The sequence below is a fragment of the Stenella coeruleoalba genome, assembly GCF_951394435.1.
Source record: "Stenella coeruleoalba genome assembly, chromosome: 6".
NCBI classification, from domain to species: domain Eukaryota; kingdom Metazoa; phylum Chordata; class Mammalia; order Artiodactyla; family Delphinidae; genus Stenella; species Stenella coeruleoalba.
This window is the reverse complement of record NC_137151.1, coordinates 89,003,548-89,031,240: the sequence shown is the minus strand read 5'-3', so window position 1 is coordinate 89,031,240 and position 27,693 is coordinate 89,003,548. Positions and strand designations below refer to the sequence as shown.

General features: G+C 37.0%; 1 protein-coding gene across 1 annotated transcript in view; it reads left to right on the top strand.

The window, feature by feature from the left end:
- Positions 1-27,693, top strand: part of DNAH7 (dynein axonemal heavy chain 7) — a 247,305-nt gene that overhangs the window by 186,090 nt on the left and 33,522 nt on the right. The window contains exons 49-57 of the mRNA XM_079923963.1: positions 885-1,075; positions 5,196-5,329; positions 6,055-6,390; positions 12,586-12,712; positions 13,640-13,834; positions 15,330-15,422; positions 21,270-21,446; positions 22,176-22,337; positions 24,474-24,674. Of these exons, the coding sequence (XP_079780089.1) occupies positions 885-1,075; positions 5,196-5,329; positions 6,055-6,390; positions 12,586-12,712; positions 13,640-13,834; positions 15,330-15,422; positions 21,270-21,446; positions 22,176-22,337; positions 24,474-24,674 (1,616 nt within the window). The remainder of the gene's footprint in view (positions 1-884; positions 1,076-5,195; positions 5,330-6,054; positions 6,391-12,585; positions 12,713-13,639; positions 13,835-15,329; positions 15,423-21,269; positions 21,447-22,175; positions 22,338-24,473; positions 24,675-27,693) is intronic.

Here is a 27,693-nt window from a genome sequence, read left to right as displayed (position 1 = left end):
CAAGGTTGTGTTAATTTCTACTATACAGCCAGGTGATTCAGATATATATCTACACACACATTCTTTTTCACGTTCTTTTCCATTATGGTTTATCGCAGGATATTGAATATAATGGTTCCCTGTGCTATGCAGTAGGACCTTGTGGTTTATCCATTCTATATATACCAGTTTGCATCTGCTAATCCCAAACTCCCAATCCATCCCTCCCCACCCACCTCCCCACTGGCAACCACAAGTCTGTTCTCTATGTCTATGAGTCTGTTTCTGTTTCGTAGATAAGTTCATTTGTGTCATATTTTAGATTCCACATATAAGTGATATCATACGGTATTTGTCTTTCTGACTTACTTCACTTAGCATGATAATCTCTAGGTCCACGCATGTTGCTGCAAGTGGCATTTCACTTTTTATGGCTGAGTAGTATTTCATTGTGTATATGTACCACACCTTTATCCATTCATCTATTGATGGACAATTTAGGTTGTTTCCATGTCTTGGCTATTGTAAATAGTGCTGCAGTGAACAATGGGGTGCATGTGTCTTTCCAAATTAAGAGTTTTCTCTGGATATATGCCCAGGAGTGGGATTGCAGGATCATATGGCAACTCTATTTTTAGTTTTTTGAGGAACCTGCATACTGTTCTCCATAGTGGCTGCAGCACCAGTTTACAAGGAGGGTTCCCTTTTCTCCACACTCTCTCCGGCATTTGTCATTTGTGGAATTTTTCATGATGGTATGGCATCATTTCTTTATACTCAGAAGACAAAAATAGTTTTATGCGTAACTAGAAACAGCAATTTAGAAGGCTGAAAGGATTTGGAGGGTTGAAGGTTTACAGTCAGTATTTAAAATAACATGAAATATTTTTCTGACTTTATTCCAGTGTTGCTAGAAAATGTTGGAGAAGAACTAGATCCAATCCTGGAACCTCTTCTACTAAAACAGACCTTTAAGCAGGGTGGGAGTACCTGTATCCGACTTGGGGACTCTACCATTGAGTATTCACCAGACTTCCGCTTCTATATTACTACCAAGCTAAGAAATCCTCATTATCTTCCTGAAACTTCAGTAAAGGCCAGTATCTAAAACAAATGTTTCTTTACCAGATTTTACAATTAATGGCTGAATTTTCCTCCTGAGCCATGAGAAAAACAGGTCTTCCTAAGTAAAATGGATTTTGTCCTTGTTTGGCATTTCCTGAAATTGCTATAATAATTTCCAAATGTTGCTTTTGTATGTGCATGCAAGTAATAACGGAGCCTTCAGTATGCAGTGAAAAAAGACCATGAGAATCTAATTTCTGCAAGTGATATTATTCTTAGATTTGCATTGTTAAAAATAGATGACATATATGCACATTTTTCCTTTGTAATAAATGATAATATGCTAATTCTTAGAATGGGAATTCAGGAACAGAACTCCATTCTTCTTTCTCAGAATAAGGTTGCTGCTATCTGATTTTATATAGTTACTTAAAGGAACTGTTTTAGATCACTCGTTCTTTTAAAATACTAAAAATTCCTTTAAAAAGTAAAGTTAGGGCTTCCCTGGTGGCACAGTGGTTGCGAGTCCGCCTGCCGATGCAGGGGACACAGGTTCGTGCCCCGGTCCGGGAATATCCCACGTGCCGCGGAGCGGCTGGGCCCGTGAGCCATGGCCGCTGAGCCTGTGCGTCCGGAGTCTGTACTCCGCAATGGGGGAGGCCACAGCAGTGAGAGGCCCGCGTACCGCAAAAAAAATAAATAAATAAAAAGTAAAGTTAGTTCATAAAATGACTTGAGACGTTGACTTGTAACCAAGCTTCTGGAGGTTAGTCCATTTTTTATTCCCAATTCTTAGCCCTGGTTGGCACTTGATAAATGTTTGATAAATGTTTGATAAATGTTTTTAGAATGAGTGAATGAGGAAGGGAAGTATAGTTTTCATTTATAGAAGCTAGGAGGAGGGAACATTAAGAAATATTCAGATTTTGAAAGAAACATATAGAGGTAAGATTTATCCAGAGGGTCCAAATACTGTCCTTTATTAGAAATATTTAAATTAACATGGGCATCTCTCTGTAGAGACAGAGGAGGCACTAAGATGACATAATTCCTACCCTCCAAGGTGAATACTCATGGTCCCTGCTCTCGAGAGGCTTACACTGTAAATAAGCTGTATGTCAAGTGACAGTATTTATGACTAGGAAGACATAGAGGAACTCAGAAGACATAGGGGACACACTTTAGACTGGACCTTTAGGGAAGTCAGGAAGACTGGAGGAAGGTGGGGTGACCCTTGAGCTTAGTTTGAAAGACACGGTGTTAAAATATGAACATTCTTAGCGACTGTTTTCAGTTAATTAAAATAAACATGTTTTCTAAACACCTAAAAATTGGGTCATGTGTTCACCTATTAGGAGAGGCAGTATCTGCTAGTAGTTAAGAGCATGGATTCTAGAGCCAGACTCCCTTGGTTCAAATCCCAGCTCTGTCACTTGCCAGTTGTGTGACTTTGGCCATGTTATTTAACCTCTCTGTGCCTCAGTTCCCTAGTCTATAAAATGGGAATAATAAATGTCTATCTCATAGAGTGATGTGAAGACTAAATAATCTATGTAAAATGCTGACAGTAAGGCCCAGCAATAGTGTTATGAGAGTTAACTATTAGTACTATTATTTAACTTTTAAATATATGTGAAAAAGAATGACATATAAAAGAAAATAAATCCCAAAGCTGCGTTACCAAAAAAATTTTTAATAAATCGCATGGAAAACCTTTTTTACTTTTCATTAAAATTTATGAAAATATCACAAATGACATAAATACTAATTTATGTACACTAATAACTAGTTATAGTAGAAGTCATAAATCAACCACCGTGGAGAGGAAACTATTTTATGATTCAGTATTGAAATCCTTTAGATCCCTAGAATGTCTTATTGCTTCATTATTTTTAATTGCTGGGATTGATTAAACAGGGATTAGAAAACATAGTGAGGCGGTTACTTGCCTTCATTTACAAATTAAAATATTTCCTCTTGATCTTATTTTTAGGATCTTTTATGTACCTTTTGCTTTCAAAAGTACCCAAGGGATGGTATTGTGCTGCTATAGTTCTTTTGAATCTAAATGAAAATAAAATTATGAAATCATATTTGTATGATTTTAAATGTTTATTTGTGAGCAAATGGCTAGATTTGCAAAATCTTGATCTCAGAACATCTAACATTAATGGAATATGAATGAATACCTCTTTGTGCCTGAGGTAAAGGTTGTAAAACATACATTTCCCTAAGCACTGTGACAATGGTTTGGAGAGTAAAGCGAGTGTAACCTGTGCACTTGGTTTCTCATGCCAACAGGAAAAATGTCTTGAAAACATTAATGATAATTTTCCCATGAATAAAGGCCAGAGCAGTAGAGAATTGCATAACAACACTGAGTCATTTTTAATTGCTCAGTTTCAAGAATTGTTGCTTATTATTCCATATAAATTTATGATTATGCCTATGTAATCACATTTAGTGGTATTCAAGGCCTGCCATGGGGCAAGCCAGGGGGAACGGTTTAACCCGAGGACACCACCATGGAGAAGGTGCCTGGGTTTGGGCAGAGGAGGGTGTTGCCTTCACAAGGGTACAGCAAGGAGCTGTTTCATACTTCCTGACCACAGGTAGGAAATTTCTCACACAAACAAAGTTACCCCATTCACGAAGAGGAAATATTCTCTTACCAGGGAAGATGGGGAGACCCAAGTTCTCCCATTCGTCAGTCAGGGCTGAAGCACGTGCAGATGTTTCATAGTGTGTGTCTGAGATTTCACAATCAGTTCAGCTTAGCTACAGTGAAAGGCACGTGAAAGGGAGGAATGGGGGAGGAATAGGAAGTGATGCTCAAGACATAGGTGCAGACCTTAATTCAAGACGTGAGGGCAGGCAGACTGCAAAATAGAGGCTTAAAAAAGCAGGTGGGCGGGGGAGGTCAGCTTAAGCCAAGGTCGGGTGTTTATCGGTTCATTGGTGACCAGAGCCAGAAAGTTTCTGCAGTTTATTGCTGTGTGTATTGATAGGTATGTGGAGGCAGGAGTGAGAGCAGATTGTAGAGGGCTGAGGAATGAAATGAGGCAGAGACAGAAAGCATATACAAGTAACATTTTCAGTTATATAGTTATGAAGGCACAAAGGGAGATGGTTCAGTAGCTGAAAGGGATTGTGTGGATGATTTGTTTTTTGCTTTTTAAAAAGAGAGACCTAAGCATGATTACTTTCCCACTTATGGGAAAGACTCAGGAGGGGGAGTTTTGTTTTTTTTTGTTGTTTTTTTTTTTTTTTTGCAGTACGCGGGCCTCTCACTGTTGCGGCCTCTCCCGTTGCGGAGCACAGGCTCCAGACACGCAGGCTCAGCGGCCATGGCTCACGGTCCCAGCCGCTCCGCGGCATGTGGGATCTTCCCGGGCCGGGGCACAAACCCGTGTCCCCTGCATCGGCAGGCGGACTCTCAGAGGGGTAGTATTTTAAGTTGTGGGCAACAGAGTGAGACCTGCCTGTAAGAGCCGTTAGGCACCGGGATGAAGCATGGTTAGCAGACTGCATCTTGATGGACACTGTCGAACTGTATATTCCTTAGTTCATAGTAGTGGCTGAGTATCATGTTTTAATATGATGATATAATGCAACATAATATATGCTATGTTGTAATATGATTATATTATTGTATATATCGTTATAATACGTAATATGATTGTCATATTGTGAATACTGTATATACTTATGACAAGTAATTGTTCTTTTTTCTCTCATCGCTTTGTAAGATCTCCTTTGCTTTTTGACACCACTGGGATCCTTAAAACATAAGTCAGCTAGTCCAGCCAATATGAAGGATGGCCTCCAGCCTGATTCTAATTGATTTGGGGATTAAAAGGTAGTCAGAAATTGGACCAATTTGAAATAAGAATAAATTGATCACCAAACAAAACCCTCTGAAGTATTACATTTATGACCATGAGAAACTTCAGTGGGTTTTTAATCCAACAATCCAGTTTGCCTATACCCTTAATCACCATCTCTACAAATTCCACTTTTCACACATACTACCATGGTAAATAGAGTCAGTTTTAAGATCAGAATTTGAAGTGTGTAAGCAGAGGCTTTCTCTATTGAGGCTTTCTCAACAGAAATAATGATGCAATTGTTGTGTACTCTTTCATTTACAGGTGACACTATTAAACTTCATGATCACTTCAGAGGGAATGCAAGATCAGCTTTTGGGAATTGTGGTGGCACGAGAAAGGCCAGACCTTGAAGAAGAAAAGCAAGCCTTGATATTACAAGGAGCTGAAAACAAAAGGTTTTAAATGTTATAAAACACAGAATTATTCTTACTTGTTTCAAGATCACTTAGAATCAATTAAAGTACATTTTAAAGATCTACTTTGTTAGGTTTAATAGGTGCATTGAATGGAAAGACTTAAGTGGAAAATATATGGTATTACAGAGTCTCTATGTTAATTTGGAAAGTTGCATTGCAGAGTATATTTTTACATACAAGTTCTTAGGCATTGGAAGAATTCAGAGGCCTGCCACAAGTCAAAGCAATATATTTTCAACTATTCAATGAAGTTTTAGCGCAAAAGTTTCAGTATTCATTATGTAACTGAGGTTACCTGTTTTCACTGGAGCATAGTCTGAATGAATATGTTGCATTCCATTTTCTGCTTGTAGTATCTATATCATAGGTAAAAAGGGTAATGCTCTAGAAGTCATGAAAAATTTCAGAAAATAAATGGAGTGATACTTTCCGTTCATTGGGGGCTGAGATTCTTAATGGCAGAGTAGATGGGCTTGCCATCTCTCTCTCTAGTTACCACATAAATGATCATTAGAAAGAGAAGTGGAACAGTACTCTTTTTGACATTTTGCAAGATAAGAAATTAATTATACAGCATCACCGTTTTGGATATTTGTCACAATGTGATGCATTTCTTAAGGTTACAAGCTCTTTGTTTCTTATGAAAGAACATATACATGAAGTGATTTTTAATGATTTCTTCTGAGAGAATTGTTTTATTCCAGGCAGTTAAAAGAAATAGAAGACAAGATTTTAGAAGTTCTTTCATCTTCGGAAGGCAATATATTAGAAGATGAAACTGCCATTAAGATATTATCTTCCTCCAAGGCTTTGGCTAATGAGATTTCTCAAAAGCAGGAAGTAGCGGAAGAGACGGAGAAAAAGATTGATGCCACCCGCATGGGCTATCGACCTATTGCCATTCATTCCTCCATCCTGTTTTTTTCTATTGCTGATTTAGCTAACATCGATCCCATGTACCAATACTCACTGACCTGGTTTATTAACCTTTTCATCCTGTCTATTGAAAATTCAGAGAAATCAGAAATTTTGTCAAAAAGGTACGTAAAAACAATACTAATTAATACTAATAGTAGCTAATGCATGAGAAATAAATAGTAATCGGTGGCCTTCATTGTTGTTTAAGAGTGGTGTGCACCTTACAGCCACATAGCTAGAGTGAACTTGATTAATGATTGTACCAGAAATAAATCTGAGGGTTATAAATTGAACAGATGTGACCAAATTCAGTCTGCCAGGACTTTGTTTAAATAGATAATGGGATTATAATGTAATTCTAAAAGGAGGAAATATTTACTTCTGTGTATCATTTGCAAAAGTTATTTGTGATGGGAGGTGTGGAAGGCGGAGGTAGTCCCCCTAAAAGATATGACTCTTAACCTCTGTAAGCTTGCATTCGAAAAGTTACATATTCACATTTTGATATACACATGTATAAAATTTGTCAGATAACAGCGTTTTTGAAAAATAATCTTGTGATTTTGTTATTCTTATTTATATAAAATACCTTATTTTACTGTTGGCTATTGCAGTAAGTAATGGAACTAAGACCTACTTAATAGTAAGTCTCTGAGAGAATAAAATTTCATTTCATGAAATTTTCATTTCATTTTATTTGTTGTCAGTGAGATAAATTTTAGTTGGTATTAAAACATGTTTTTAATAGAGTCTAACATTAAATTACTTCTCGAACAAATAATTGCAACCTTTGCCCTTTATAACTTTATCAATCAATACGAAGCAAGATACTTCAGTTTCCTAACTGTTCATACCCATAAAAGAAACTTGATTTACTGCTTATCACCCACAGTTAAGAATTATCTTTTAGAAATCCAAAATGCTCATCTCTTGAAATCTAAATTGAATTCCTTCATTTATCATGGTAGAATTTTGCTAAATTTTAAATGTTCTTAGACTGAGCAATTTTGGGTTAGTATCATTCATTGTTTTACAAACCTGTATATGAGGCTAATGAAGCTGTTGGATTGGCACTTGGCTTAACAAACAGTTTTTCAAATGTCTGCCCATGAGAAAGAAAAGAAAGGGAAGAAGAGGGTATCTTTACAGAAGGAATGCATGATGGTAGAGTTTAAAGTTTCTTTTTATATTATGATATTTGAAAATGTTTAGTTTATTTCTCTATTTCTTCCAGTATCTGACATTTTCAAGGTTAGCAAGGATTAATGAGTACAGAAAACAAAAATTTAAGTGACCTTTCTTAGAAAAGTTCCCAGCCCTTTGCATTATTCACTTCAACATGCATGTCTGGTTTTCACACTAGATCCTGAATTCCCTGAGGCGAGGATTTTTTTTTTTTTTAATATTCCTAGAACCTAGAACTTATCACAGAGCTAATCACATGGAGCAACATAGTACGTGCTGTTCTGCTTTTCACTGCAGTTCTTAACTTCTACCTTGGTTAAAACAAAATCACTGGGCTTCCCTGGTGGCGCAGTGGTTAAGAATCGCCTGCCAGTGCAGGGGACACGGGTTCGAGCCCTGGTCCAGGAAGATCCCACATGCCGTGGAGCAACTAAGCCCGTGCGCCACAACTACTGAGCTTGTGCTCTAGAGCCCGGGAGCCACAACTACTGAAGCCCACTCGCCTAGAGCCTGTGCTCCACAAAAAGAGAAGCCACCGCGATGAGAAGCCCGCGCACCACCACGAAGAGTAGCCCCCACGCGCCGCAACTAGAGAAAGCCTGCATGCAGCAATGAAGACCCAGCACAGCCAAAAATAAATAAATTAAATAAGTAAATTTATTAAAACAAAACAAAACAAGGTCACCAGAATGCTGTCATTTAAATTAGTTTAAAATCAAGGTATGTCCTAGAGTCTAGGGAAGAAACTTTCTTTGCTTTGTCTCTTAAAGACATATTTTGTGTACAAGATTTAAAAATTAGGACAATTTTATGCTTTAAAAATAGTTATTGGTTCCTTTATTACCTCATTATATTAAATTAGGACTCAGCCACAAATATGACATCTGCTTCTTCATAACTATGATATAGCCCCTTACGATTTATAGGAAATAAAATTCTTTTCCCCAGATGTAAGAGTTGACTGAAATCCAGAAAACAAAATGTGCCTTTTTATTTGTAGTTAAAATCGTTTAATGTAGAAACAATGAAAATCATATTTATGACTAAAGTGACCTTAAAAATATAATTCTGGGACCAAAGAGTAAATAGAAAAAAATGCATTTGAAAACTTTGATTGAAGTTATTAATATTCTTACAGAAACATGCAGAAGTCAGAAGTATTTGCTCGATAAATTTTCCTAAGTGAGCACACCTGTGTACCTAGTAGCCAGGTCAAGGCATAGAACGTCATCAATAGCCCAGAAACCACTCTGTGTCCCCTTCTAATCACTATAACCCATCCCCCAAGGTAATCACTGTCCTGACTTTCAACACTAGAGATGAGTGTTGCCTGTTTTAGAACGTCATATAAAAGGAATCGCATGGCCTGTGCTCTTTTTTGTCTGGCATCTTGCACTTCACATTGTGAAATTTGTGTTGTTTTGCACAGTGCAAAGCAGTGGTTTATTCAGTTTCATTGTTAAGTCGCATTCCTTGTGCTCATTATTGTTGGGCAAGTGTAAAAGCAAATCTCCCAATCCAGAAGTTTTCTCCACAAAGTAGTAGAGAAAGAAAGCAGTTTTTTATTGAATAATTATTAAACCAGAATGTGATCCGCGTCGACCGGCAATCCACTACGAGACTGCAAAGACAGAAATCTTCTCCTGACTTTACCAACTGAGTTAGCAAACTGGCTTCATCCAGAGGAAAAGCAAATGTCTTATCTTTATCACAAGAGGTAGTTTTGCAATGAGGAGGCAGGTGCCCATGAAGATGGCTCTCAGGTCTTTGAGAAGGACATTCCTGGGTCATAAAGTTGACCAAAAGCCTGCCTAGTTTTCACAAGAATTTATACACATTTCAAAGAGTCAAGAAAGTATGTATAATTTTAACTTTTCAAACGTAAATTCTCTAAGAAGAAGGAGGAGAGGGAAATCTCTTTTTAACATTTTCAGTGTAAAAAAAGTAAACCTCTTATTTTTATTTGTCCTTTCACTATACCACAAATTATTCATTCACTCTACTGTTGAGGACATTTGGGTGGCTTCCAGTTTAGGGCTATTATGAATTTTTGCTGTCTTGTACACTCTTGTACGTGGGTATTGTATGTACACATGTATGGTAGGTATATATACAGGAACACAATTGATGATCACAGGGTATGCATATTTTCCATTTTAATAAATATCGCCAGGCTTCCCTGGTGGCGCAATGGCTAAGAATCCACCTGCCAATGCAGGGGACATGGGTTCAAGCCATGGTCCGGGAAGATCCCACACGCCACGTAGCAACTAAGCCCGTGCGCCACAACTATTGAGCCTGCGCTCTAGAGCCCGTGAGCCACAACTACTGAAGCCCACACACCTAGAGCCCATGCTCTGCAACAAGAGAAGCCAATGCAATGAGAAGCTTGTGCACCACCACGAAGAGTAGCTCCCGCTCACCGCAACTAGAGAAAAGCCTGCGCACAGCAATGAAGACCCAATGCAGCCAAAAAAAAAAAAAGAAAGAAAATAAATTAATTTCAAAAAATATGATTAATAAATATTGCCAAACAGAATTCCGAAGTGGCTACAGCAAGGGAGACTCTTTTAGGAGTCCTGCTTAATCTTCCTTTTTTTTTTTTTTTAAGTAAATAGTAAGAAGCTAGCTGTCATTCAGAAATTAAAGATAGAGTTCTCATAGAAATCGTTTTTTGTCAATCATTGATAAACATCAGGTAACCTGTTAAATATGTACAATTTTTACTTGTCAATCATACCTCAATATAGCTGGGGGAAAAAACAAAAAAAATTAGGTAACCCGTGTTCTCTGGGCAACTATTGAATTATATCTATAACAAAGGCATAGAAAGCATGTGACTATACACCAGAGTACTAAATTGTTTGAGAATCTTAATATTGGTCTAAAATTATCTCTAATTTCCTTTTACTCAGAGATAAAAATATTTCATTTTTGTTTGTCTTCTGATAGTTATTATTCGTAATAATTATTATTTAATAATACCAAACATATGTTATAACTAAATTTATGTTATAACTACTATGGTATGTACTATGAAATAGCCATAATAATCGGGATCATCTTTTATAAAATTTTTAATGCATCAGAACTTATTATAGCAAAATAAATAACTAGCAAAAAAATAAGCACAGAAACAAAAATCTGACTAGAATATAGCTTTGTTACAGGAACCAAACTGAAATCAGTCTCTGTCTCTGTCTCTCTCTCTCTCAATAATACATGTAAGATCACACATGCCGGTGCATACAGAGTTTTCTCTTTTCCTTCTACTTCTGTCAAGATAATTTTCCCATGTTATTAAATACTCTTCTGAAATATAATTTTTAGTAGCTGTACAATATACCTTTTAATGAATGCACTATAATTTTCTTTATAATTTTCTTACTGTAAGACTTTCAAGTAGTGTCCAGCTTTTGTATTATGAATAACACTGCAATAAATACAAATGTCCACATTTGATTATTTCCTTTGGCTGAATCCCAAAATTAGGACACAGTTGTTCATTTCTTTCAGACTCCTGATATAAATTCCTTTCCTGTAAGGTTATTCAAATGTACAGTTCCATCAGAGGAGCATGACTGTCTTACAACACTGTGCCGCACCTCAGCATTGAAAATAATAATTTTTATCCTCTTTTATACTGTAACAGATTATTAAAATATTTTAATTGACATTTTAATAAAATATTTTAAATACTTGATATTTAAGTATTTAGAAATATTTAAACTATTTATTTAAAAATAAATATATTTTTATTGGCATTTAATGAAAATGAACTTGAATTTCTAGTATGATTGACCCTTATAATTTTCCTTTCTATCTTCCTCTCTACAAGAGGAAATTTGTCTTAAAATGCAGAAATTATTTAATTCTAGAGAGACCAAATTTGAGTCACCCTATATTAATTGTACTGTTACACGAGAGAAATTAAATGCCAAGTGTGAAAAGACCATCTATTAGCATAAAAATGGGGACAGGAATTGTATTATTATTTTGAATTTTCAAAGAATTCAACTGTATCTCAGCAACTAGCTTCAAGGACTTCTCTACCAAGCCTTTTTCAGAATTCTCAATTAGAAATAAAATATATCAATTTGTTGTAATTCTTTCTATGGGAATGCTGCCGGGGGTAAAATAGTTAAAGAAATAGGGAGGTAAGGAAGAAACTAGAGCAGGGATGATCTACAGCTTAGGATATCAGTCTGGAAATAACCAAGATATGGTTATACTGCTAGATATTTTTTTTTCTAGGCACATTAAGAAACACCAATGTAATTTTGTTTAATCATAAACTATGCTAGTTTTCCCTTTAGATGCTTTATCCTTTAGATAATTTAGGTCATTAATCTATGTAAATCATTAGCTTACTACAAATGTTTTCAGCTAACTTTATTTCTATTATAACTAGTATAACCTATGTAATACAAATATTTTTAAAACTTTTGTCTCAGTGGTAGTTTACCCCTCATGAGATTAGTGAAAATGCTTAAAGTGCTATATTCATGTTAAGAATTATTATGGATACAGATCACACATGTTAGCACTTACTAGGAAGTTGTTAGTTGCAAATATTGTGATTATTCACATTCCTGTGTCTTGTCTATGTGGTAAATAAAAATGTAGTTTATCAAGTTTTGTGATTTCTCTGGTTTTTATGGATTTATGAGCAGAGTAACACAGTACTAAACTTAATGTTAATTTAATAAAGGAGCTATTAACTTCAGTCTGTTCATTTAATATATAATATAGAACATTTGGAAGTGTTTATGGAATAAAGTAATCCAGTTTTACCCCAAGGAATGTTTTATAGTTAGAAATAGACCAAAAACTGTTAAATGTAATAGATTAATATACTGTGCATTGACTTTTTTCCAAAAGGAAGATTAAGTTTTTTAAAAAATCAGTCAACAGTAAAAATGCAGTTCTACTGAAATGTTTCTACATTGTGTAGCTCTCAAATTGGTGCCCCCAGTTAATAAGGATCCTTGATTTGTTTGGGGAGTAATTGACCAGAAAGCTTATTAGAAGAGCACACATCTAAATGGTTTATAATAGGTTTCCCCAAGAGCATTTTTTCTTAAAGGATAATGCATTTTTATTTATTTACTTTTCTTTCTGTTGACCCTTAGGCTTCAAATTCTCAAGGATCACTTCACTTATTCCCTTTATGTTAACGTCTGCCGATCCCTCTTTGAAAAGGATAAACTACTCTTTTCCTTTTGTCTAACTGTAAATCTGATGATACATGAGCGTTTGGTCAGTATTGTTTTAATTTGTAGGGAAAAAATATTAACGTGAATTCATTAATTTATGAAATTGTGTGGGAATATATATAAAAGGATGGTAAATAGTTAATTATAGTTAAGGCATCACAACTAGATTGAATTTCACAGAGGTGAAAAATAAATTAAGCAGAGTTCATTATATAACTATTACTGCTTAAATTTTTGTATGTTTTAGTTTAAAATAGTTTCTATCAGAATCTTATATAAGTATGCATATAAATTAAATATATTGATATACGTACTCCAAGTAATAGTATAAATGGCAGTATTTTTAGAAACTTTTGCAAGTTCGTCAAATCTAACCATTGGGCTTAACGATACCATTCATTAATTTTTGCTATGTTTCAAATCTATTAAAACATAGGAAGCACTTTAAGACTAGAAGAGAGGTGTATAAATTCACTATATTATGTGTTTAAGATTTATTGATTTCATATGGCAATGTATTAGTTGAACTCTGAAGGAGTAGAAGCTTTATTTTTGCATTTCTTGCAAAAATTTCGTAGCAGTACCTCATTATGTTTTATGGAAAATAATTGAAAACATAGCAGATTGATTGCCTCTCAACAATTTTTAGAGCCAATAAAACTATAAGAAGTCATTTAGGAAAGCATATATTCAAAAAGAATAAATTCAGATTTCCATTTTTAGATCAGTAATTCTGGAGGAAAATTATCAAAAATACCTATCTAAAATGGAACTATTTTGAAAACTGGTTATAATGGATACACTGGTTTCTTATGAATAAATACTGCGCTATACCAGTAACTATAGAATTTTATGGGGACCATACCTGAAGCTTAAAAATCAAATAGTCAATTCTTTTTAAATGGTTGTAAGTTTACTATGTATATGATGAACTCACTTCTGACTCTTCATGCTACTTTGTTTTCCAAAGATTAATAAAGCTGAGTGGAGATTTCTGCTAACTGGTGGCATTGGACTGGATAATCCTCATGCCAACCCTTGTACGTGGCTTCCTCAAAAATCTTGGGATGAAATATGTCGACTAGACGAGTTGCCTGCCTTCAAAACCATTCGTAGGGAGTTTATGCACTTAAAGGATGGGTGGAAAAAAGTATATGATAGTTTGGTATGTTTTTATCCCTCTTGCTTATTTCAGAGTTTTTAAATGGAGAAAATAATGTCAAACAATTTACTCTTATCTTTGAATAAAAACAAGATTTAAGTAAGCTTTAAACTGATCAAATATTAAAATCAGTGCTTCGATTAAACTATCCCCACCTTCAAAATTGGTGGTTCTGTTTGCACTTCTATTCAAATTCCTTGAAATATATAGAGATGCAAAAAAGCTGCATGGTCCTTAAAAGTACTCTTTTTGAATTTCCATGCCAGGTTTTTTATTTATTATCAACTTGTACCTTGGCAATCATAATGGCAGATGAGTTAAAATTTTATAAAACACATATTGTTCAGATTTTCTGAATACAGGACACAAACTAATAAATATTTGTGTCATTTGATGAAAGGGAAAAGCTAATAGTTCTCAAATAATTTTCATGAGACCCTATCTTGCTAATTGGAGATAGCTAACATATACCATGATACTCAGTTTCCCTTCTAGAATACGTAGGAATTGTTGCCTTCCCTCACTTTTCTTTTAGTACAAGGGCTAATATTTTGATGATTCCCAGTTAATTTTTTCTATTGTTTCTACTCTCTGGACATTCTGCTTTCCTTGGGTTTAATATGCAACAGTTCTGTTGCGGGGAGGGTGGAGGGGAAAAAGAGCCAGATGCGTGGAGAACACTTTTTCTTTGGTGACCTGTTTGTTGTATTATACATGATACTGAGATTGTGTCTACACCTGAATTTAAATATTTTGGACTGGATCTCTTTTGGATCGCTCCTAGTTAGTAACAAAACTACATTTCCCAGAGGCAAATATGTTTTTGTGTATAGTTGATTCTAATTTAAATAGAAATTTCCCTATGATAAAGCATGGAGATTTCTGATCTGAGATACTACATAGCCTTCCTAAACGTTTCAAAGGTGCAGGTGTCTTTTTTTCCATGTTTACTCCTCCTCCTGGAATCTTGATACCTCTCTTCTTGCATATTTTTAATAGCACTCTTTTGACTTCTTCTTTGATATACACATTCTCAAATATCCCTTTCTAAAAAAGATACCAAAAATTCTTCAAAATAAGAAATAACACATATCCTTCTTCCTTCTTTTGCAATAAATGGGTTTTTTTATAAATAGATAATGAGAGTAGTTGGTAGGTTTTTTAAATGCCTTTGGAGAAATAATGGGGAAATCTAATGCACATTTATTTTTTTAATAACAGGGATCATTTTGTGCTATTGATTAATATTCATATTGACATTTACCTGCTTAATTCATGTCTTAGTTTTGTTGTTTTTAGTGGCATTTAAAATTTTCTTTTTGTATCTTATTTCATAACTTTGCCCAACCTAATAAAATTTACATTAGCATTCTTGATTTCATTTAGTCATTATATGAAATTAAAACTCGATTTAAAAGTCAAAATACTGTTTTTGGGGGGTTTTTTTCTTTTAAGTAGTCTTCCAAATAGCATTGAGTTATATCCACTGTCATTTTAGGAGCCACATCATGAGGTTTTTCCTGACGTTTGGGAAGATAAAGCGAGTCAGTTTCAAAGGATGCTTATCGTTCGTTGCCTGAGACCGGACAAGGTAAATGTGGTCTTTGAAAGCAGCTCAGTGAGTCCAGTCCCTCCTCTCTCCACAGTCCAGCCAAACACGTGTTTCCTTATGTAATCATGGGTCATGGGGGACGTAAAGGAGCCTGGGGGAAATAACCCCACTTCCTTCTAATGCAGCCATTTTTCAAAAAGTGTATATTTATTAAAACCACACTAAATTAGTAACTCACCAGATTGTATTTTATAGTTTTATTTATGTTATGATTCTTCCTTTTATTATATGCTTCCCCAATTCCTCACAATCTACTTCCTTTACATGCAGTAATCTCATTTTTATTCTTACTGTTTCGATGAAATTAGTCAATGTGGTTTACATGAAGCTGATTTACTAGACTTTCTGGCTCCTCAAATGCTATGCTGTACATGGCTTTTTGTTGGCTTTTGGAAAGCTAGTAGAATATTAAGACATTCATCACTGCTAACTACAAAGGAAAATGTCAATACTATTAATTTTCATTTCTTTAAATAATAAATTATATAACCAGTGAATCAGCTGACCTGTCATATCAACAAATTGCAGTACTCATTGACATCCTCATTTGTATTATTAAATTCCATTTAAAAAAACAACTGTTCACTTAATTGTAAAGACCCATACCCACAGAGATATCTACATACTCTGAGAAAATGTAGACATTAGGAGTGTGGGAAAAATAAATTGAACAAAATATTCTAATTGTCCACTGTTACTGCTTGAGTAAAAGTATACATAATTATTTCAAAATTTACTGTATTCAGAATTTGAGTTGCCAAGGAATATAATACAATACTTCCATTCTAACAACAACAGAAAAAGCAGAGCTTAGATGGTGAAAGCCGTGTATTTTTTTTTTTAAGTTTTTCTGCACATCAGTGATAATATAGGGTAGCAGCATTCTTTCCTCTGTAAGCCATGGTCTGTTCGATAAACACATGTCATTCTTGCTTGACTTGGCAGTGTGGCCTTAGCCAGGGCCAAAGCATTGGTTAGGCACAGGGCCTAGGGCCCATGATACTCTTAGGGGTTCATGAAAATGTTTTAATTTCATTTAAAATGAGAAAATAAATCCGTCTGTATTATATTTGTAATTATACCAAAATAGTTGTAAAATACAATTTTTTATATTTATTTATGGAAGAAGGGACCCGCGAAGTGCCAAGGGCCCCTGAACGTCATAATGCTGCCCAGCTCTTAGATGCTGGAAGTACCTCCCGTTGTTGAGGATCATTATTAAACTGATGAAACATCTCCCCCTTGGTGGCCCTTTTAAGAATGAATTTTCACTGGAACCTTAGCGTTAAGCATCAGAAGTTTTCACTTCAACTATTAAATATGGAAGAATATGAAATGCTTCAAACTCTTGCCGAATACGGCTTCTTCCTTTAAAACCTTTTATTAAAATTTTCAAAGGTTTTTACTTTGTTTTCTAAGCTAAAGACTGTTCTGCTAAATGACTCTGCATGTACCATTGACCTTCTCCCCTCAATATTTGATAAACAAAGAAGTTTCTGTTCATGTTTTATATTGTTTAATTAGAAGTGATTAATGAACCGTTTCCTAATTGCAGCAGTTTCATCTATAAATATCTTTTCCCCAGTTTGTTTTTAAAAATAGGACATTTTAATCTGAAAATATGTTGAGCTACCAAACAGATCCAATATTACTTTCCACAGTCACTCTCTTTTTAAAGTGTATTCGAGGGAGCTGGGGAATTAGATATTCAAGCTGAGGAATTTTTGTTTGTATCTTTTTGTTTTTCAATCAATTGAGGTTAAACTTAAGGTTTCATACCTCTCTTGCCTACTCTGCACAATACTTCAGCACCTTGTCTTATAACTTTTTCTTATACGTTTCCATATCTCCTCTAGAGTTTTTTTTTGGATTGGTGGATGAATGTAGACATTAACGCTACTCACCAGTATTTCTGGTTCTCCTCTCCTGAGTACACTCGAGGTGGGGGCATTGTGGCCATAAACCTTGCTTTGGCCAGTAAGATGTGAGCAGAAGTGTTAGGGCAGAAGCATCTCACTACCAGTGTGAGATTCTCCAGGGCCCTCCCCCCCCCGCCACCAAAACTGTGGAATCACGTGTGGATATTTAAGTGCCATAAACAGGCTGCAGTGCTGAGCCAGCACAGGGAGAGTTTGTTGCCTGGACACCCAGATGACTTTGCTGGGACAAGAAATAAGCTTTTGTTGTGTTAAACCACTGAGATCTGGAAATCGTTTGCTACTACAGCATAATTCAATTTATCCTAAGTGATTAACTAGTTACCATTATCTATACTATCTCACCCGTAATCCTTAATATAGAAATGATTATTAGTATGCTCTTATATTACTAGCAACCTCAAATCCTTCAATCTTGCTGTTGCCAGGTACTTTAATTTCTAGTGGTAAATCGTTGACGTTAGAATCTATGTATTTAAAATTAATATATGACTATTATGCTTTTAAAAGAATGATTTTCCAAAGCAAAATGGTATTAACATGCCAGAGAAAGGAACAGTGCTGTATGAGGCTAATAACTGGGCTAGTACTACATAGATATTATTTCTTTGCCATCTCTAAGTCATGAGTGTATCACCCCTAGGAAGATCAGCAATTGTTTGATCTCTAGTTTACAGTATATGTTATTTGTCAGCACAATTTTTTCTGTCTCCTTTCTACTGCTCTCCCTTCAAAACCAACTCCATCCCATGGTAAGAAGCCACAGATGCCAGGTTATCTAATGCTCTAGTTTGGAAAAACGTAACAGATGCTCACTGAATCACCAGTAGGAGAAATGAGATGGGTTTGCACCTTCCACAGAATTTAATAGTTTATAGTGTTTTATTGACAAAAGCATATCAGATGGATAAATACGGAGGTGTGGAATGTTTTGAGCCCATTTACAAAATGAAGAGCTTCTGGCCACAGTTCTCTCCTTCTGGACAGTAAACAAAAAGCAAATTAATCAGCTTTCAATAAGAAACTTGTCAAATATAAGTTAATATGTTTCTCTGACCTCAGATAAATCCCATAGGAACTTGCAAGACACAGAAGAACATACATAGGTGACCACAAACTTCTTTTCTGCCTTGGGAAGATGACTGCCTGAATTAGTCTATAATTTTTGTTACTGACAGATTTTATTGTATAAACCTGATGCTGGCATAATCAGATTGCAGAAGCAAACCCAATTCCATCGCCTTCCAAACTGAATAGCTTGCTTCAGGAGTTACTGTTCAGTCTTGGGAGCAAGCAGGTCTTATTCAGTTTTAACATTAAAAATGAAACAATGAAACTTGTGCCCACCCTCACGCAGGCACCCCTAACTGGGTTCTCTGGCGCTAACATTAAGAATCAGTTTCCACCAGCCATGTTTGTATGAGCGCCGTGGACGCTGCCAGCCTGAAACACTCACAGAAGAGGGGCCGTTTAGAACTCAAACGTCCTAAAAGTGAAACCACGCACTTAAAAGCCATGTGCTTTCGTTGTGTTTGTAAAATTATAATTTAGTGAAGAAGTTAGCCTTGAGAGGAGAGAGGCTATTAAAAAACCATTTAGTTTTCCTTTGCTAATTGTTGTTGTTGTTTTTAATCTAGTGAGAAAAGACAGCCACAGGAAAAGAATAATAGGGAAAAGGGCAAGGACAAGGCCTGAGACAGGCAGTTAGGATATTTTTAGTTTTCTGCCATAAGCTTGATATCTGTGCCCATTCAAAATATCTGAAACATGAAATAACTTATCAAGAAATGAAACTCGATGTATAGATGAATTTATTATTCTGTAATTTTTGTTTAGAATTTCCGTAATTAGAATCCCACCTTCACAAAAGGGAGCATCCTAATTTATTCATTCATTTGTTCAGTAGATATTTATTGTGCAGGAACAATATATGGGTAATCTTGTTAGGTAGATCCATGCCAACGTGGCACTTATACATGTGTTATTACCTTTCTATACCTTTCCATAGTTTTTAATTATTTTTAATGACATACAGTTGATTTACAATATTGTGTTAATTTCTGGTGTACAGCAAAGTGATTCAGTTATATATATGTATATATATATGCATATATATATTCTTTTTCAGATTCTTTTCCATTATGGTTTATTACAGGGTATTCAATGTAGTTCCCTGTGCTATACAGTAGGACTTTGTTGTTTATTTTTTATATAGTAGTGTGTATCTGCTAATCCCAAACTCTTAATTTATCCCTCCCCCACCTCCTTTCCCCTTTGGTAACCATAAGGTTGTTTTGTGTGTCTGTGAGTCTGTTTCACAGATAGGTTCATTTGTGTCACATTTTAGAGTCCACATATAAGTGATATAATATGGTATTTGTCTTTCTCTTTCTGACTTACTTCACTTAGTATGACAATCTCTGGGTCCATGCATGTTGCTGCAGATGGCATTGTTTCATTCTTTTTTATGGCTGAATAGTATTTCACTGTGTATATATGCCACATCTCCTTTATCCCCTCATCTGTCCATGACATTTAGGTTGGTTCCCCAACTTGGCTATTTATACCTTTCCATATTTGAATGAATCTGTTGTGGAGGGATTAAAAAATTTAAGTACAGGTATTTCTTCACTGTTTCTCAGCTCCAGACCCTCACACCCTCAGTCAGTCTGTCTCTCTTTCTCTCTCTCTCTCTCTCTCTCTCTCTCTCTCTCTCTCTCTCTCTCTCTCACACACACACACACACACACACACACACACACACACATACACACATCCATACCAGGATTGACACTCTTTTTAAAGTATTGTGACAAGTCAATGAGTTTTACTTTACTTACAAACCTTGTGTGGATAGAGGTTCTGGAGAATGCACTGTTAAAATTTGGCAATGTTTGTAACTTTCTCCAGAGGAGACCCCCTTTTTGAGATTCTTGGTATCTGCAAATTGCTCCTGCAATTCGCTTTAAGTTCAGAAAAGTTGTGGGGTGGTGGAATTGCTGTCCTAATTTGGAGTGTTGTGTGTTACACACAATTCCATCCTCAGATATAAGTAGGTGTCCAGTCAGAGAGGTTCTGAAGCTTTCGAAAAATTCTTTGTGCTCTTGTCACTTCATTACTTCTCTTCCTGGGATGCTTCCATAATTTGTTAAGCTAGATACAGGGATACTGGTTCATTAAACATACCTTTATTACTTGCTTGGCACACACCTAAGCCATCACCCAGAGATGAGTGGTGTAGACCCTTCATCAGAAAGAAGGAATGATGTACCTGAGGCTGTACCTCAGCCATACTGCTTTCTACAAGTCTGCTCCCACAGCAGTGCCTGACAGGGACCCCCAAGCCCCAAAGTTCTGCTCTTTCTCAAACACGCTCCCAGAAAATGCACGGGCGTGTTCTCAGAAAGTTTACACGACGTAGTTTCGCCTGTTTCTCGGGAGTATGGCTTCTCTTTCACGGTGCTTTTCCTTTTCTTTCTTTTTTCAGCTGTATCGATCTTTGTGGTATAGGATTGTATAAATCACACTAGAATTTCTACTTCTGAGTTGTGGACTTTGGAACATGGTCAAGTTTTACTTAAAACTTAAGTAAAGAATTAAGGTTTTTTATATTCTTCATCTAGGATATGTTGAATGCTCACTAAAAGGAAGAAAAATGCCTTTGAATTCTGGTGTCACTAACCACCCACCTTTTATTAATTCAATAATGTATAGTTTCTTTCTATCTAAAAGACAACTGTATAAAGTGATGCCTTTGACTCTTTACCAACATTTATAAATACCAAAGCGAATGTAAGGTCCTTTGTTATAAAACACCTTTGAATGTGAAGTTTTAAGGTTTTAGGCAGATTTTGAATATTCCTTCAAACATATTCTTGTCCCTTTCTAGATTATTCCAATGCTGCAAGAATTTATAAACAACAGATTGGGACGTGCATTCATTGAACCACCCCCGTTTGATCTATCCAAGGCATTTGCGGATAGTAACTGCTGCGCACCACTGATTTTCGTGCTCTCTCCTGGAGCAGATCCCATGGCTGCCCTTCTAAAATTTGCCGATGACCAGGTACCTTAAACGTCTATTTTTTTTTCCTGCTGACCTGCTTGTGTCAGTAACCTGTGGACATTCAGACAGGGCCTTCTCTTATACTGCTCCCATAACTCAAGGCCTCTTCCAAAGTGGCATTCAGGTGGTAACTGCCCTAGAAATAGACCAGGGGGTCACAGACACCATATCTGGAAGCTGTAGATGAATCAGGATATAGGAGAAATGAATTCTAGACAGACATTCCCATAGAGTTCCTTAAATAAACTTGAATAGAAATTAGGGGCTAATGGATTTTTTTCCTCTGAACTTTATGCAGTAACCAAATTAGTTAAGATATAATTATTCAGAGATCTGGAGGAAACTGGGGCAAATTCATCTGTCTATTCATAGTTTTCTTTTCAGCTTTGAATTTTAGGAGTTGCTGCTTGATAGCTGGGCTGTTTCATCTCCTCCTCATATTAAAGTCTTCTTAATTTTTTCCCGTCCCTTATCTCAACAATCAAAGACTCTACAGAATTTTTCATTTATTACCATGACTGTTTCCTTCATGAACTGGCTTGCTTTTTGTCTGTTTATTGGCTTCTTAACCAGTAAGAGGTTTCTAGGGCTGTATGTGCCCTAGAACCTTTGAGGGATGCTGCATGATTAAATTTTAATATATTTAATATTAACATTTCCTGTGATGATAATATTGATTCTTCTTTAAAATGTGATTGAAAATAACATCTTCACTATTCTTGTACACAGGGATGTGGAGCATCAAAACTCAGGTCTTTATCTCTTGGTCAAGGCCAAGGACCCATAGCTATGAAGATGTTAGAAAAAGCTGTCAAAGAAGGAACATGGGTTGTTCTTCAGAATTGTCACCTTGCCACCTCTTGGATGCCAACCCTCGAGAAAGTTTGCGAGGTAAAAACGCAAGCTTATTTTTATGAGATCATAGTTCCCCAGTAGAATTAGTGATGTACATGCCATCTAAGTAACTCCATTCCTGTCCTGTAATTTGAGGGTTTCAGGATGGCTGGGTTATAGGGGAGATGGGTTCACACTGGGAACTAGAGGACAGCACATGGCCAGGCTTTGCCGAATCTCTCCTACTAGAGGCAAGGGCTCATCCCGTGGGTCAGAAATATCCTTAATCAGAGGAGCAGCCTCAAAGATAGGAATAAACCACAGGGTAGACAGAAACCAATTTACTTTTTACAGCAGTGGACCAAAAACAACAAAGAAAGCTCTGCAGGGGGAAATTAGTGTGGCCCCTCTAAACCGAAAGGCTTCAGGATGTAACTTTGCTTTAATTATGCTTCTCACCCACTTAGCTAGTGACGCTGCCACAGAGGATGAATCTGAAACCAAAAGAGCACTCCTCCCACCCTCCTTGCAGTGGGTCACGGTACTTCCCTATTTTTGTGGGCAGAAATTCCAGGAAGAAAGTCCCACGTAGCTCAACTGAATAAACAGAAAACCTGGCAATGGATTCCACGTAATTACCCGTGACTCTAGCCCTCTCTTCAGAGTCCCTCGAGCTACTAAATTGATATAACTTGCACTATCCAGACATCCACCTGACACTTTAAGGAGCAGACTATATTTTCCTTTATGCCACTTGTCACCATTTTGTTTTGTCTGTATCTCCCACTAAAATGTAAGTGCTGTTTTATTCTCCGGTTTACCTCTGGCACCTTGAAGAGTGCCTGGCTCATGGGACATAATCAATAAATCTTTCCTGAGCTGGTGAATGAATAAAGCCTTTCAATGGCTTCCCACTGCATGAAAACAAAGTTCATGCCCCCATCATGGCTTCTTCATTTGACTTTCGCCTGCCTCTCAGGTTTCGTCTCTGGCCACTTCCCATCTTGACTTCCGTGCTCTAGCCATTTGACCTTCTTTCACTTTCATTGGGAGAGCACACTTTCTCAAGAATGTAGGCTTCCATGATAGATGTTATTTCTATCTGCAAAACTATTCTTTAATATTTTTTGCCTTACTAACATCTTCTCGAGCTTTGGGCCTTATATTCGAGACTTTGTATTTGTGCCTGTTTCCTCACGGTTCCTCTGTCTCTAGGCTGTTCTCATGACCTGTTGAATTGTATCGTATACCCATTAGAGAGTCATCCAAGAGGGAAGAGCTGTCCCCAGTGGATGGTGAACTTGGCCCAAAGTCCCATGAGTTATGCTACCTAAGTCACTGGGCATAGGGCAGCTAGTAGGAGGAAAAATGGTACCTTTACCATTTATTAAAAAATGTAGGTGCCTTAAGCATCCTTCCAATTCCCCTACCCACCCCTTCACCAGCTGAGTGCTCAAAAATTATTTTACTGTTAAAAATTTGCAATTAAAAAAACATAGATACCACTGACATGGACAGTTGGAGGAGTTAGCAGTAGGGAGTGGGGCAGAACAGGAGAGAGGGAAAGACCCATGGTAATTATTCCAAGGCCCAATATAGCCTTCACGACAGTCATAGATGAGCGTTCTGTCATCCTCCACAGTGCAGGCCTGACTATCCCCGTAAACAAGTGGCGCTAATGGTGATATGGTTTAGTGCTTCAGGATATACCAGTTCTTCTTCCCTTTCAAAATGCTCTTTTTTGTTTCATCCCTACTTGGTTTAATATGAATTTATCTGAGTGTGTTGCTTATTCTCACAACCTGGCTACAGCAAGAAGGCGTCATTCTTAATCTGGCTCTGGGGCAGAAAAGTGTTTCTATAAATATTTCAGCAACATCAGTGAAGATACAAGACTCTTTGGAATGTCTTAGTCTTTATCGAGGCCCAATCTGAATTATGTAATGCTTTTGTAAACTTTACAGTCATGTGATTTAATTGTTAACAGGGAGAGGGACAGCAACTCTGGGCCTTCCCAATGAAGTATGTCGCTTCCCTGGCAGAATCAGTTTTTAAGGCCTTTGCCTTAAACTGCAGCAATAAGCCCTATTTTGTAAAGATACTTCCTCCCACTTCCAGCCCATCCCATGCACACGTGATTGAGATTTTCCTTGCATTTTATGACCCTTTTGGATCTGGTTTCTTTTGTTGCAGGAGTTAAGCGCAGAAACAACACATCCAGATTTCCGAATTTGGCTGACAAGTTACCCATCTCCAAATTTCCCTGTGTCTGTACTGCAGAATGGAGTGAAAATGACCAATGAAGCACCGAAAGGTTTACGGGCTAATATCATTCGATCATACCTCATGGACCCAATCTCTGACCCTGAGTTCTTTGGCAGCTGCAAAAAGAATGTTAGTAATGGCTAGGTCTTGCTACCTCTGCCCCGTAAAGCAATTCAAGTGGCCCGCAGTGATCCTGGATGTGTGTGCTGAGTAAAACTGCAAATTAAATAGGCCTCCTGCACTGTTGGTTTTGATTACTGATTATTGACTGTACTGAAGTCAGTTTTATTAATATTTTATTTTATTTCACCACCAGCCTCATTCCTGCTCAGCTGAGATCTAGTGGAGTGTCATTAATTATGCAGCTTTCTGTTTAGAAAGTCAGCCGTGAGCCATTCCCAGTACAAATCTGCAAGGTTGGAGAATCTTGTTTCAGGATATTAACTGAGCCCTTTGCTATGTGGAGCCATATCTTTAAATTAACACATAAAAATATTTCCTCCATATAACTGTAATGAGAGCCAAAAGGATTTTACTCCCTGATTGATGGGCTCATAAGGGTCTTTTTTTTTTTTTTAGCATCACCAGGCAAGCAGGGAAGCCACCCACTGCTTTCATGATTAGAATTCTGTGTGTGAATGTGACCTAAAATTGTTTCACAGTGTTTTGCCATAATTAAAAATGGAATAGTTTCTTTTTAAGAGGGGTTATGAACCTTGGTAAGTTTTTGCTGTTAAAAAGCTCACACTCTTGATGTTGGGATGTGTTTTAAGTACACATCAAAAGAAAATATTAAGAATAAAGAAGTACTTTCATTAAACAAAAGTCTGGGATACTAAAAAAAAAAAAAAAAGGGGGGGACCTGTATTTAAAATTAAGTCAAACCTTATCCTAAGCATCTAAGACCTGCTGTATGACAAACTTTTGCATGATTTGGCCCAGAGAGAGCAGGTTACCCCCAGGTAGCTGGTGAGGGCATTTCTGCACCTGGTGACTGGACAGAAGCCCTTTTGCAAAAATTTACTCCCTTTCATCCAGATCCAGAGGGCTTTCCATTAGTAGTCACACAGATTGGAAGTCCAGGCGTTTATGAACCAAAATCCAACCCCAAACCAAAATCTCAAATGCCAAAGCAGTACACCATAATCCTTTGGTTTTAACTTTTTATTTGGAAATAATTTTAAACTCACAGAAAAGTTGCAAATATAAAAGTAGTACAAAGAACAGTCCTATGCCCTTTACTTATATTTGTCTCCTGTTAACATGACCATCTGCAGGTAAGTTAGATATGTCACTGCCCTTTATTCCTAGATAAGTCCTTCAGTGTATATTTCTTAAGAATAGAGATATTATCTTATCCCATTACAGTTATTATTTTAGTAAATTTAGCAAGTATACACTATTGGATCTAATATACCCAAATTTGTATTTGTGTCCCAAATGTGTCAATTGATACAGTGATGTCCTTTGGAGCATTTTCCCTGTTCACCATGGGATGGATCCAGGGTTAGTATCACATTTAGTCACCATGCCTCTTTGCTTCCTTTAATCTGGACCATTGCCTCAGCCTTTCTTTGTCTTTTTTCATTTTATTTATTTGTTTATTTATTTATTTTTGGCTGTGTTGGGTCTTCGTTTGTGTGCGAGGGCTTTCTCTAGTTGTGGCGACCGGGGGCTACTCTTCATCGCGGTGCGCGGGCCTCTCACCGTCGCGGCCTCTCTTGTTGCGGAGCACAAGCTCCAGATGCACAGGCTCAGTAGTTGTGGCTCACGGGCCTAGTTGCTCAGCGGCATGTGGGATCTTCCCAGACCAGGACTCGAACCTGTGTCCCCTGCATTGGCAGGCAGATTCTCAACCACTGCGCCACCAGGGAAGCCCCTTTCTTTGTCTTTGATGGCACTGACATTTCTGAAGAATTCACCCCCACCCACCACGTTGTTTTTAATAGAACATTTCTCACTTTGGGCTTGCTTGATATTTCCTCGATATTAGGTTCAAGTTATGCATTCTGAGCCACAATACGACATGGGTGAAGTCACGTACTCGAGTATCATACTGGGAGGTGCACGGTGCCCATTTATCCCTCACTGATGTTACTGATTTTGTTACTGATTTTGATCCCCCAGATGAAGCGTGGTTTGATTTCTTCATGTATAATAACTGCTTTGCCCCTTGCAACTAATAATCAGTCTGTGAGGAGACATTTTGGACCATGCAAATAGCCTGTTCCTCATCAGAATCTACCTGGGACACAGATTTAGTAGCCAGTGATGATTCTTGCTTGACCCACTTATTTCCGCTGGTGATTCCAACTCCAGCACTCCCTCCACATTTGACACTTGGCGTGCTATTGTCAGCAGCAGCCCTCCCTTGCATTCCATTTATTTATCTTTTATTGGTGTGGACTCATGAATTCCTTGCATTTTTTCCAATGGTTTATAATTCATTACTATTCTTAAGTCTTTTGCTCAAGTTGTCCCAGAATTGGTCAGAGGGAGTTCGTTTTGTACTTGTTATAGGTCCCATTATTATTATTATTATTATTCCTCTTTCTGGCAAAAGCTGCTCCAGGCTTATCTGTATCCCAGTCCTGGAACCAGCCATTTTTCTGAACAGCCCTGGTTCCTGTTTCATGGGGAATGGTATTAGAGACCAAGATTTGGGTGCCAAACAAGTAGCATTTATTGTCCGTGGTTCGAGTCCTTTTAGAGAGAACTTGGAAATATTCCATGTACTCACAAATACACATATGCAAATCTGTATACACACATATAGTACGTGCAAACAAGTCCATGCACACACCTCATATACATGTTTTAGAAGTAACGAGTTCCTAGCAATACCTTCAATTTCAGTCCCTCTACCCAGGGTTCTTTCCTGCTTTTCCTCATTCCATATTTGCACGTCATCAACACATTTTACTGATTTGCTCAATTCTCTAATATATCGAGAAGAGTTGCAGAATTAGCACAGCGTGTTTAACTTTGCTTCTCCCACCTTTGTGGTCAAACTTATGCTACTTTCCTCTTGTTTCACACTCTCCCTTTCAATTTTATTCCATGGGGGAAACTTTCCCCCCTGCCCTTGAATAAAACTCTGGGCAGTCTCATGGCTTTCCTGGTTAGTGTCAGGTAATAAAATGACCTA